Here is a 12,424-nt window from a genome sequence, read left to right as displayed (position 1 = left end):
GATGGAGGAGACGCCTGAAAGAGATGCCCCAAGGAGGGTAAAATATGCGTTGTCTACGAAGTCTGTTAGTGGTTTGCATTGAAAGTTTTCCATATCCTTTCGCTTACCGAGGCATTCTGGCATTGCGATGCATCGCGTTGTAAGTACTGGGTGACCGTCCGAAGGGTGTGCTTGGAGGAGGGGGAATAGCCTCTCACTTGCCCGCGGAAACAAATCACTGATCAATTTATTATCCAGTCCAACGTCCAACATGAGATTGACATCCTGGAAATCTTCTTGAGGGAACTTCATCCTCACACTCTCTGTTGTTGGATGCGACTGCTCACGCATCCGTATCGGGGAGCTCTCGATAGCATTGAAAATGCGGTCGCCAAAGAAATTGTGAGCGGCTTTCAAGCTAGCTGCAGAATATGCCCAATATTCATTGCTGTCTGCACGTGTGATGGGTTTCGGTTGCGGAAATAGGAAGTTTTCCAGTATCTTGTAGTTAGGCTCCAGGCGTATATTATGTCTTGTGGCTATACTCTCCAAGATGTTTTTAGCTTTGACGTTAAGACGAATGCGATCCTCTTTCTTGTGCTGTTGACAAAAGCGGGATACATTAAAGGACCTGCACGCTGTTTCTGAGATGGTGAGGATAAAAGGTAGAAAGATATTAGGATCCTCGTGTAAAATGTCCAAATAGATCTTTTGAGCTGTCCTCCGTATAGACATCAACCTAGATTCCTGCATCGTCCGCCGGACTGTGCTGCGTTGCAGCCGAGGTAATGGTTTGCAAGCAATGACAAGACGCTCTTCGAGAGCGGTAAGATAGCTTCCAGGAATTGTTTGACGCTGACTTAGTTCGTCTTTTGTGCAATAGATACGAGACCATGTTGATGAAGCCATAGGGAAAATACAAGTAGGAGAAGTAGGGGAAGTAGGAGAAGTAGGAGAAGTAGGTCTCTTATCCATCCCCTCCATCATGTGACTGCAACCTAGGCACCAACGCAAGATTACGTTGGCCAATCGCAAGCAGAGGAGAAGTCGCGTCACTCAGCCTCCGGACATGGTATCTGGCATTTGCTCCGGCCAATGGAGTTGGGACATGTGGATTGTTTTGCGACGGGTATGCAGAGCTATTGTGATTTGAAGCTACGTTTAACTTTATCACCAAGCACGGAGGCGTAGAAAGTATGCCCTTGTGAACGCTAGTTAACTTGTTCAGAGGTGATTCGGGGCTGTACTAATGCCTGCGGTGCCTATTCTTGAGGGCCAAAACCTCTATACATTGAGGGAGCGGGCTGGAGCAATTTAACCCTGGTACTGGAACTTCAACATCATATTTTAGCGTGTGCAAGGATTCTACGCCACCATTGCAAGGGCGAACAGGCCCCGAGCGAAGATAGCACACACAAATTCGTCCTCTTTTGGCTTAGTGCCTGTGCTGAGAAACTAGGAGTATCGCAGGTGATTGTTAGTAATGACAGCTTCGGCATTGTCGAGGCTCATTTATGGGTGATAAACGACGTTTACTTCCCCTTCTTTCCATTTAGGAATTTAAACGCCCTATGACCGCCATATGCCTTCGTCACAAGACTTTAGGCTATCCCGCAAGCGCCAACGCCTTGAGCATCCTTCCGAAACACCACATCGTCAGTTGAAGAAGCAGAAGCTCAGCCAATCTTACTGGGATAATCTATCAAAGGTTTGGTTAACCAAGAGCGCGATAAAAGAGTTAGACCGAAGAAACAGCCCTCCAGGACCATTTCGAAAGCTTCATAGGCCCATCACTCGACAGTTTACTGAGCTGAAGCACCGTGAAACGTTTTATATTGCTCCGGATATTCTCCGTGATTGTCTGCCTGGTCGCTTAAAGGAGATAGAGAGGTTTTCGAGATTGGGAGGACCCGACCTGTCTGATTTGAGAAATGTATGTAACTGCAACCCAATATCCACCTCGGTGCTAATGTTATCCTAGTATCCTGTTCCCCAACCGATGAGTTCAAGGTCATCCTCCCATCGTAGGAAGCGTCGGGCGGAATCTCCAGCATCCACCACCGGAAACACAAAGACGACCACAAAAACCTCAAGCACCTCAGCATATAGTAGGAACTTCCAGCAGAATTTAATTGACCATAGAGTCTATCCACCGGAGTATAGGTATCCAGACGGCGAGAAGCCATTAAAACCGAATAACTGGATGGAGATCAACGAAATGTTGGCGCGATCGCGAGCTTCCCTTTCTCCCTCGAAGTTCTCTGAGAAGCGCTTTGAAGATTTCAGAGAAGCGGATGCATATGCATCCAAAGAGAAGCCAGTTACAGTTTCAGTAGTTCCAATTCTTGACGGCGATATCAGTGACCTTAAATGTGTCGGAGGGGATTATCCATTTGGAAATCTTGCTCCCTTAACTGATGGCACACTGGCTTCTGCCAGACCAGATCACTTCTATGGCTCTCGTCCTGAACAGCTCAATCGCCAAATCCGCAATGACCTGAGCAGCCAGATTGTTCCGTCAACGCAGGATGACCTCCCAATAGCACCAAACTTCTTTTTAGAAGCGAAAGGCCCCGACGGATCCCTGGCTGTGGCTACACGTCAGGCTTGTTATGATGGCGCTCTAGGAGCCCGAGGAATGCAGTCCCTTCGGTCATACGAAGAAGACGAATCAACCTACGACAACAACGCCTATACTCTTACATCGACTTATCATGGCGGTCAACTCAAGCTATACACTACTCATCTCACCAAGCCCAGCGGCCCAGATTACCGCCCCGAGTATATTATGACTCAGCTCAATACGTGGGGTATGACTGGTAATTTGGAAACTTTTCGGCAAGGAGCGTCGGCATACAGGAATGCCCGAGATTGGGCAAAGGAAAAGAGGGCTGGAGTTATTAGGGCGGCAAACGAAAGATTCTCAGAAACTGAGTCCCAATGTCATTCTGCATCTCAGCACCAGACGAACTCCGACATAGCTGCTACATTAGATGATTCCGATATTTCAACTGTGACCGATGAAACCGAGGATGTGCAATGGAGCTTTGCTGCTGCAAACAAAGATGTGGAAGATGAAACCCAGATTCTGAACAGAAACCCCAAAAAATCAAGGGTGGGTGATATAGTTGGGAACAAGATTACTCGGCGTTTAAACTGAAGCATTGTCAGCTTTCGTCGGCCTGTATAAGCCGGTGGATTTAGAAGACGCATCCAGCCCTTCCATATCCAGACGCAGTATATGTTTCCATACCGACCTAGGCTATGCGAGTCGCATCCGTCATCGCCGCAAATATCAAAATTCGTATGATTGCCTTCATGGCGAGTCCTCCACAAATAAAAAGATAGTTTTAGGATTATGACAACATATTTTCGCTACATTAAGTGTCCGGATTTGAAAGTAATATGAACGCCCAATTTGTGCCAAAATGGAATGTATAACAATGCTCATTGCCTCCTTCCTGGCTCTTAATTCTGCTCGGGTAGGTGCGAGTAACCAATGGGACTGTCCACATATTCTTCAAGTAGGTCCTCAGCTGGGCCAAACAACCTTTCCAGATCCCCTTCCACCCCGAGGAGTTTTGTCCTGCTTCTCTGGAGTATGTGTTGCCTCGTTTAGGACGAAGTCCTCTTTGTCATTCGTGTACCCCATGCGATGCCACATGGAATTCCCGCTCCACCTGATCGTCGGCTTTGAAAGGCGAAGGTGCCATGCCAGCCTTTGGGATCTTTGACATGTTTGCCTTCGACGGTGGTAGTATCGTGCATGTCGGATCTGAGTCATGGTCTAGTTAGCACTAGACAATATATAGTGTCTATGGCCAAGAGGTAAGGAAGACAGGAACATAGAAACACACTCTCAAGGACTTGCAAGAAGCTGAGCAGGACTAACCGAATGAGAATCGCCTTAGGAGCAAGTTTTTGGTCTCGAGCTGTCGCATAGGCCAGGGCGACCAGAGTTTTTTTTTCGACTTGAACTGATCGTGTTGCCGGCATAGAAAAAGTATCTGACAAAGTTGACGCCCCTTCCAGCAGCCATATTTTCAAGAAGCAAGAATGTAGGAGCAGACACCACTAGCAAGAGTCCAAATGTTTTATATTTGATTGTAGGGATGATGAAGAGAGGGCCATCGCGCTCTTCTTATATTTTTATCTTTACCCTGTAAAGAGCGGGGGAAAGTACTGGCCCTGTTCACCACAGCCCGTCGGTTGCCTAAATCATTGATAGTGGCGAGGTTTCATTGGGCGGTTACGGTTCAACAAAATGTAGGGATCAGATGGGCGAACAGGTTATCCTTTTTCCACATTTTTCAATCCACCCATCACCACTTCGACTTATCATGGCATGTTACTCTAAAAGAGCCGCTTCTTCTATCCTTGTTTCTGGCCATCGAAGTCCCTTCAACTCTCGACTCCATTGTCACGTCCACCATCCATTTGCCGCTCTCGGAAGGTTGAGTTGAGCTTCTCATCTTCTTATTCATCAACGGTAATGTCGCGCGGGGAAGAAGATGGAAGGGAGCATCGCTTCGCCTACAACTGGGTTGACGGTGCAGAGTCACTTGAAAGGTACAAACCTGGGGGTTATCATCCTATCATGATTGGGGATATGCTACACGAGCGATACCGCATCGTGGACAAGCTGGGTTTCGGAGGCTATTCAACTGTTTGGCTAGCCCAAGACACTCATCTGAAGCGCTACGTTGCTGTCAAAGTTGGCATAGCAAACTCGCTTCCGCATGAGACTAAGATCCTGCGAGCTCTTTCCGCGCCACTACCGTTGTCTTCGTTCCTACATCCAGGGCGCAATTCAATTCCTTTCATCCTGGATGAATTCAAGCTACACGGTCCCAATGGAACTCATCCATGCTACACAATGACCCCCGCACAATGCAATCTCAGAGAGGTCTCTTTTAGCCGCCTGTTTCCTCTTGAAGTTACGCGGGCGCTGTCGGGTGGCCTCGCACTAGCTATTGCATATTTGCATTCACGAGGCTATGTCCATGGAGGTTTGTCATTGTCATAATTTTTGTGCCTGAATCCTCCTCAGCTAATATTCATCTTTATTTAGATATCCACCTTCGCAACATCTTAGTTAAACTCCCATCAAGTTTCGATCAGCTCTCGATCGAACAGTTATATGAAGAATATGGCGAGCCTGAGACAGTCCCCATTATGGAGCGCAATGGCAAATCGCTTCCACCCAGTGTTCCAGCAAAGGCAGTGATCCCACTCCGCCTTGGGAAAAATGCAGAAGAATTCTCACTGTCTGACGCGCGTGTGCTTCTTAGTGACTTTGGCGAGGCATTTGCCCCAGCCTTGGAGGTTCGTCGCGGGGAAGACTGCCACACGCCGTTGGCTATGCGGGCCCCAGAAGCCCGATTCGAGCCGCATGCCCCGCTGTCATTTTCAGCAGACATTTGGAGCCTGGCCACAACAATCTGGGAGATTCTTGGCATGAAGGCCATTTTCAGTAGCGAATTTGCGACTGTGGATGACATAATCTCTCAGCAAATTGATGTGCTGGGACCAATTCCCTCAAAGTGGTGGGAGCGATGGGACGAACGGAGTCAATTCTTCAACCAGGATGGACGTCCGAAAGAACGCCGGGATGTGTGGCCTCCAATTGATGAAGCATTTGAGGAAGGCGTGCAGAAGTATCGACGGAAGCGTCGAGTAGGTGAGTTTGGTCGGGAGGAAACGGTTGCTCTCCTAGAATTGATGCGTCAAATGCTGGCATTCCAGCCAGAAGAGCGACCAACAGCCGAAGAGGTCCTCAAGTCAGAGTGGATGGTCAAGTGGGTGTTGCCTGATTTTAAGCGCAGTTTGCAGATAGGCCAAGCTCTCCAAGAAGGGTAGAAAAGGCCCAACAATGCAAAAAGAAGTATTATTAGTATCCATGTCTAGAAGGCTATATAGCAGGCGGAAGAGCAAGAATCTAGTACCTAGTAGCCTAGCAGCTAGCGACACCCGTTTACACAGTGAACCATGTAGTTATCGATTGACGTCCCACCGAGGCATTTAAATGATCACGATGCTTGGATTGGAGGTATCCGAAGTTACATATGTTCGTTTTTCTAGTGATACAATTTGCTTCTTATGAAAATACTTTTATAAATGGAGCTAAGCCGGCGCTAGTCTTTCGCGGTGTGAAACAATTACAAGGTTGTTTAGCATTACAGGGAAGAAAGATTAAAATCCATTGTTGATGTTGGGTCACCTTGGGCCATGCGAACAAGGCCCCTCGGTGAGTTTCTTGCGGCGGTGGATGGAGAGTGGAAAGGAATTTAAAGAAAGATGGAATCCGGTCCCCGGGGAGGGGGTGGGGGGAGGGAAGGCCATACATATACCCAACGGCAGGAGAGGTCACGATTCTACCTCTCTGTTGACGTATAGCCTGCGTATTGGGATGGCGGAAAGGGGCGTTGATGCGGGATGTTGCTCCAGTTGCTAACCAGGACCGAGGACTCTCGGGTTATGCTTAGGAGTGAGAAGAACGATGGATCTGGAGGCGAAGGGAGCCCTCTATATATACCAAGAAATGGGGGGCAGACTCGGTTTGCGCTCTCCAGGCATTGAAGCACGGCGCAGCAGCAGCCAACAATATCCGAGGACGAAGTCTGAAAATAGAACCCATGCAGCAGTGGCGTCCCTTCCACAGCTGTCGCATGCGAATCACCGTGGGGGGACAAGAGGGAAGGTATCATTCGGCTGTGGCTGTGGCTGCGTACAGTAGTAACAAAGTCACTCATGTTGGCATTTTCATAGAGGGGAACGCATGGCAGTGCGATGGGCAGGTGGCTCGGCTTCTCCGGTTATATATACCTGTGGCGAGCTATGGGTTGCTCCTGAGGAGAAAGATAAAGACACTGCCAATCAAGGCTACCCTCACCTGCCTACCAAGGGCCGTTAATGAACGGTTAGGAGAGGCCACCTTGTGGTCGATCATGATATCACTTTCATGTACATGGATTAGCGTTACGTCTTACCCTCCGGGTTGGCAGATGCTGCTGTGACACCGGCGCGTTCGGCTGTACGCATTCCCCTCTCGTGTTTCCGAAGCGTAGACACCCGCTGGCGCAGCGCCGATTCCGTCCTTTCTGGAAAACAACTCCCTATCTTCGGCCAGGGTCGGCACTCCTCCATCATGCTTAGGAGCCGTGCGTCATCCTCGGGGAGCCATCGCAACAGCTTGTCTCTGTAGGCCACGGTTGCTCTGAAGAATAGGGGATATATCAGGCATGACCAGGCCATGGCTACTCTGAAGAATAGGGGATTTTTTTCCCCTGGGGACGACATTGGGCATGACCAGGCCACGGATGCTTTGAAGAATAGGGGATATATCAGGCATGACCAAGCCATGGCTACTCTGAAGAATAGGGGATTTTTTTCCCCCAGGGGCGACATTGGGCATGACCAGGCCACGGTTGCTCTGAAGAATAGGGGATATATCAGGCATGACCAAGCCATGGCTACTCTGAAGAATAGGGGATTTTTTTTCCCCAGGGGCGACATTGGGCATGACCAGGCCACGGATGCTCTGAAGAATAGGGGATTACACGTATGAGTTTCAGATCTCTTACACGTGTTTCAACCACCGTGATACCCAATAATACGCCTTCTACGGGATATGGGTGCTACCTCGAGCTTTCCCGAAGCAGGAGCGGGGAGCTCGCTGAGAGAATTTACGACGTCCCCGAGAGTGGGCCCGCAGCCACCTTTTAGAAGGATCTTGGGACCCTTTTGCTATTAACAATAGAGCTGGCTGTTCAAAAAAGGACAATACAAGGGAAATGCTTTTCTGTCTCCCAACCCCCATGCCAAGGATGCTCTAGTACGTAATGAGCAACCGGGAATGCAATGTCGACTTTTGTGGATGTAATTGAGCCAGTTGTCTCTGGACACATTCTCTATATCAACGTAACTGGCTATTTGGGTCCGCTCTAAATTCGTCGTGTTTTCATCTATCCAATGGAACGGTGCCACACAATGAGCATGCCTGGGCGACAATGTCCGCATAGATCCAGCTCCAACCAGCAATGGCCACGACTTCGCATACATATTCGAGAACCAACATGCTCTAGGCCCGAAACCTGATACTCCAAATATCCGTACTATGAATTCTTCTATATTTATAATGTTTTCAGTCCCCTCCTCGTCTTGGAGCTTTTGGATTGTGTGCTAACCACCTGCGCAACGAGTTTAAGGTCGAACATCATGGATCAGCCAACTCATATCCTCGATCCGGATGGCGAAGTTATCCTAGTTTTGGGCGATCCTCCTCCTTTTGCGGTGTGGAACGAAGAAATTATTTCCAATGAGCTCTCTGAGGACCATTCTGAACCAAAGATTCACTGCGAGAGCCACAGACAGGAGGCCGACGTCCCAAGAGGCTCGAGTCCACATAAGGAAAAGAAAAGGAATCTCAAGAAGAAGAAAAGGTCCTCCCACTATACTCGTGATCAATCCAGCAAGCCATGTATAGAAGAGCACATTGAAGTGCCTGCGGAAGCACCTGTTGAAGAAGCCGCCGAAGAGCCTGCCGAAGAGCCTGCCGAAGAGCCTGCCGAAGAGCCTGCCGAAGAGCCTGCCGAAGAGCCTGCCGAAGAGCCTGCCGAAGAGCCTGCCGAAGAGCCTGCCGAAGAGCCTGCCGAAGAGCCTGCCGAAGAGCCTGCCGAAGAGCCTGCCGAAGAGCCTGCCGAAGAGCCTGCCGAAGAGCCTAACGCAGCTGAATTTGACGGTGGGCGCTCGGATTCAGAACATAGCGGTACTTATCAGGGGCCTGCTGACGAGAATTGCGATTACAATCAAGGCGGCACGGAGCAGTGTGGTAGTGACGAAGCCTTGTCCGAGAGGGGCTACCGGATCCGAGTATCGGCGAAGCATTTGACCCTTGCCTCTCCCGTTTTTAAGAAAGCACTATTGGGCAAGTGGAACGAGAGTGTGACTCTCTTACAAAAGGGCTCCGTTGATATTCCTGCAACGGGCTGGGACATCGAAGCATTCTTAATCTTGCTTCGAATTATACATTGTCAGCCCAATGATATACCTCGGGAGTTATCTCTCGAGATGCTTGCTAAAGTCGCTACAATAGCAGACTATTACCAATGCAAGGAGGCGATGGGGCACTTCCTGGATGTGTGGATTGGAAAATTATCAGCAATTCCGGCGAACTATTCTCGGGATTTAAACTTGTGGTTATGGATTTCCTGGGTGTTCCAACTGCCAAGCCAGTTCAAGGAAGTGACCTCGATAGCTATGTCGCAGAGTCCGTGTCGGATTAGTAGCCTAGCGCTTCCAATCCCCGAAAACATTCTCGGTAAGCAAGGATGAACTCCAGTGTCGGCGGATCTAACATAACTTTAGATGCAATAAATTATGGGAGGGAGAATGCTATCCAAAAATTAATTCTTCTTCTTCATAAGGAACACCAGACCTTGCTATACGGCGGAAATGGGTGCAGCTTTGAATGCAGGTCAATCATGTATGGTGCTCTCACACTGGAGATGCAATCAAATGAATTGTACTCGCCAAAGCCCGAGGCTCCTTTCCCGGGGTTCAGTTACAACGGACTCGTGCAGAGGGTGCTTTCGTTTAAATCGCCGAAATGGTACCGTTCGCCCTCAGGTTATTATAACTGCCACGCTTGCCTCCATTCCTCCTTTAACTCCCTTCTTGGCCCGTTGGATGAAGGTATCGGAGGGCTTGATCTCAGCTATTATATATCTTAAGAACCGGCAGATTCCTTGCTTTGATTATTTCGTCCCACAAAGAGCTGTTGTCTTCGTTGTATTTATCACCATCAATACTTAGTAGTTGGCGGATTCGGCGAAGGAAAAGGGCACTTAGAATGGTGCGCTGGGACCAAGCTCAATATTGGGAGGAAGACCTTGATACGAGCTCGCTTTCCCGTAAATCTGCGTTGCGTTCCCTGCTTATTGCTTGGCTGCCTTTTTTGACCTAACCAATGTACAACGAATGCTCCATGTTGTTGTCAGTACCTAAAATTCATCCTATAGAAAAAGGTCCATCTCATCAGAATATAAATAGGGCTTTTCAAGTAAATGATCGCAAAGAACTTGGATCATAAAGGGGCACCTTTATTTAGCGGGGCTGTCATGCTGCCAAAAATTCGAATATTAGACCCAACTCTCTTATTTCACCGGTGAATTACTTGGTCGGCCCTCCGCTAAACCAGTAGAAGATGTAGAGATGTCTGGAGAAGACTTAGACGTGTCCCAGTTACAGCTTTGAGTATGTGGTTTCAAGGAGGCATTGGTGCCCCGGTACTGGAGGAGTTCCTAAATACATCTATAAATGTACGTGTTGAAAGAGCGTGACCCAAAAAGAAGTGCGAGCCGAAAAGGGTTGCAGGCCGAAAGGGAATGCGAGCCGGAAAACAAAAAAGGGCGGGCCAGACGGAGCGCCAAAGAACCCAGCAAGGCTTGGCTTGGCTTCGACTCAGCAATCAAACATGTAGACCTCCAACTCCTCCGCCTCTTTCCACCACCCATGATTTCGATATTAGACGCGAGGTTGGCCATAAAAATCTCTACCTAGTAGCTCTTGATAACACCAGTGATAACCTGACGACACATTCCGCAGGTTGCGCCAATGGGGGGAAGGCATTCTGGGCAATACCGGTGTCCACACAGAAGGGTCCTCCACCCTGATGGGATGGTATAACAGATCTGACATTGACATTGATGCTTCAGTTCACGTACTTCAGTCTCGAGTCTGTCGACCAGCCCATTCTTCCTAGTGATTTCTGCACGCAGGTGCTGCACTTCTTCTTCCAGCGCTTTTCTCTTCGCATGCTCCGCCTCGAAAATGTTATGAATTCCCTGGTTCGCGGTTTCCTATCTCAATATCAGCAAAGGAAAAGGCCCCACCATGTGCCATACGAGGAAGAGTCTTACCAAAACCGTGCCCAAGTTGGGTAAGTTGGGAATTTTACGTTTTTTCGGTGGCTGCCTCATTTCGGAGGGCGCTGGGTCATCAAATAGAGCCTCATACACCGGATAGCTGTAGTCTGTGCGGGGTCTCTTTCTTCGCAGCTTTCGTGCCTGGGGCTGGTGTTCATCCATCTCCGCATCTGAACTGATGATGATGGTGCTACGAAGCCCGTCGCGGGGACTATCAGCTGACGCCATGATTGAAGGATGATTGTGCCCCGGAAATGCGGCTCACTAGGAACGGCTTGTGCTGCGAGGAGGTGACTCCGGATTCGAGGCTGTGGGTAGAAAAAGGAAGAACCCTGAAGAGCTCCAGTGGGGGGGAAATAGGTTCTTTGGTTTCGCTCGGTCGTCTTAGAGTCGACAAGGGCCTCTCGGCGGGTTTCACTCTCGCGGCGGTGTAGGATGGGAAGTAGGAAAGGAATTGAAAGAAAGATGGATCCAAGGGGGGAGGGAGCCCTCTATATACACCAGGAAATGGGGGGCCGTCACGGGGTGCTCGTCTCGGGTTGCACTCTCCAGGCATTGAAGCACGGCGCAGCAGCCAACAATACCCGAGGACGAAGTCTGAAAATAGAACTCATGCAGCAACGGCCTCCCTTCCACGGCTGTCGCATGCGAATCACCGCGGGGGGGAGGGGGGCGCCAAGAGGGTGGGTATCATTCGGCTGTGGCTGCGTACAGTTGGCCCCCTGAGGAGAAAGATAAGGATGCGGTCAGGCGAGGCCACCCTCACCTGCCTACCAAGGGCCGTTGATGAACGGCTTGGAGAGGCAGGCCGCCTTTTATGGTCGATCATGATATTACTTTCATGTACATGGATTAGCATTACGTCTCACCCTCTGGGGCTACAGATGCTCCTATGACACCAACGGGTTCGGCTGTACGCATTCCCCTCTCTTGTTTCCGAAGCGTAGATACCCGCTGGCGCAGCGCCGATTCCGTCCTTGCTGGAAAACACCTCTCCACCTCCGGCCAGGGTCGGCGCTCCTCCACCATGCTCAGGAGCCGTGCGTCCTCCTCGGGGAGCCATCGCCACAGCTTGTCTCTGTGACCCTTTCTCCCCTCGCCGCGCTCACGCTGAGTTTCTCCGACCTTGTGAGGAGCGGAGCGACCGGCTGACCGCACACTCCCGTCTCCCCACATTGCCGGCGCTGAGTCGGGCATGCAACTCGCCAAAGCACCTTCAAACAGCCAAGAAAGGAACTGCAGACGCTCGTCGAGCTGCAGCGACAGGAAATGGGAACGAAGGGCTGTGGAAGGACCTTCCATAGACGATACAGAGGCAACGTGAAGCCGCTTTGCGGCCGGTTCTTCTGGCTGCTGTGGCCCTCGCTTGCGTCTCCTGGGCCTGTGCGTCGCTGAGGAAGTCGTCGCTCGTGCTGTAGGAGCAAGGCACATCAACTTCAGTGCTGCAACGGGCGGGGTGAATCTGCCGATGATCCAGAACGTGAGTGTCATCGTCCGTTTGAGAATTTCTATTCCAGCTG

At 50.0% G+C, this 12,424-nt stretch overlaps 5 protein-coding genes across 5 annotated transcripts; 4 read left to right on the top strand and 1 right to left on the bottom strand.

Moving 5' to 3' along the window:
• Nucleotides 1–781: 781 nt before the first annotated feature.
• HCAG_03062 (predicted protein) lies at nucleotides 782–3,139 on the top strand (the record flags this gene model as incomplete). The annotated part of the gene is made up of 7 exons (XM_001542841.1): nucleotides 782–805; nucleotides 863–937; nucleotides 982–1,108; nucleotides 1,331–1,497; nucleotides 1,536–1,634; nucleotides 1,688–1,912; nucleotides 1,961–3,139. 7 exons carry the CDS (start codon nucleotides 782–784, stop codon nucleotides 3,137–3,139), a joined length of 1,896 nt encoding a protein of 631 aa, XP_001542891.1.
• Nucleotides 3,140–4,471: 1,332 nt separating this feature from the next.
• HCAG_03061 (predicted protein) lies at nucleotides 4,472–5,838 on the top strand (the record flags this gene model as incomplete). Its single annotated transcript, XM_001542840.1, has 2 exons — nucleotides 4,472–4,988; nucleotides 5,051–5,838. 2 exons carry the CDS (start codon nucleotides 4,472–4,474, stop codon nucleotides 5,836–5,838), a joined length of 1,305 nt encoding a protein of 434 aa, XP_001542890.1.
• Nucleotides 5,839–6,207: 369 nt separating this feature from the next.
• On the top strand, nucleotides 6,208–6,892 carry HCAG_03060 (predicted protein; the record flags this gene model as incomplete). Its single annotated transcript, XM_001542839.1, has 3 exons — nucleotides 6,208–6,226; nucleotides 6,465–6,711; nucleotides 6,748–6,892. 3 exons carry the CDS (start codon nucleotides 6,208–6,210, stop codon nucleotides 6,890–6,892), a joined length of 411 nt encoding a protein of 136 aa, XP_001542889.1.
• A 339-nt stretch (nucleotides 6,893–7,231) lies between these two features.
• Nucleotides 7,232–9,710, top strand: HCAG_03059 (predicted protein; the record flags this gene model as incomplete). The annotated part of the gene is made up of 4 exons (XM_001542838.1): nucleotides 7,232–7,540; nucleotides 7,769–7,813; nucleotides 8,206–9,298; nucleotides 9,346–9,710. The coding sequence occupies 4 exons, from the start codon at nucleotides 7,232–7,234 to the stop codon at nucleotides 9,708–9,710; spliced, it is 1,812 nt and encodes a 603-aa protein (XP_001542888.1).
• A 277-nt stretch (nucleotides 9,711–9,987) lies between these two features.
• HCAG_03058 (predicted protein) lies at nucleotides 9,988–11,132 on the bottom strand (the record flags this gene model as incomplete). The annotated part of the gene is made up of 4 exons (XM_001542837.1): nucleotides 9,988–9,992; nucleotides 10,154–10,280; nucleotides 10,704–10,838; nucleotides 10,899–11,132. 4 exons carry the CDS (start codon nucleotides 11,130–11,132, stop codon nucleotides 9,988–9,990), a joined length of 501 nt encoding a protein of 166 aa, XP_001542887.1.
• Between the last annotated feature and the right edge of the window lie 1,292 nt (nucleotides 11,133–12,424).

Source organism: Histoplasma capsulatum, genomic scaffold, assembly GCF_000149585.1.
Source record: "Histoplasma capsulatum NAm1 scaffold_2 genomic scaffold, whole genome shotgun sequence".
NCBI classification, from domain to species: Eukaryota; Fungi; Ascomycota; class Eurotiomycetes; order Onygenales; family Ajellomycetaceae; genus Histoplasma; species Histoplasma mississippiense.
The sequence above is the reverse complement of the archived record's forward strand: the minus strand, read 5'-3'. Positions and strand labels throughout refer to the sequence as shown.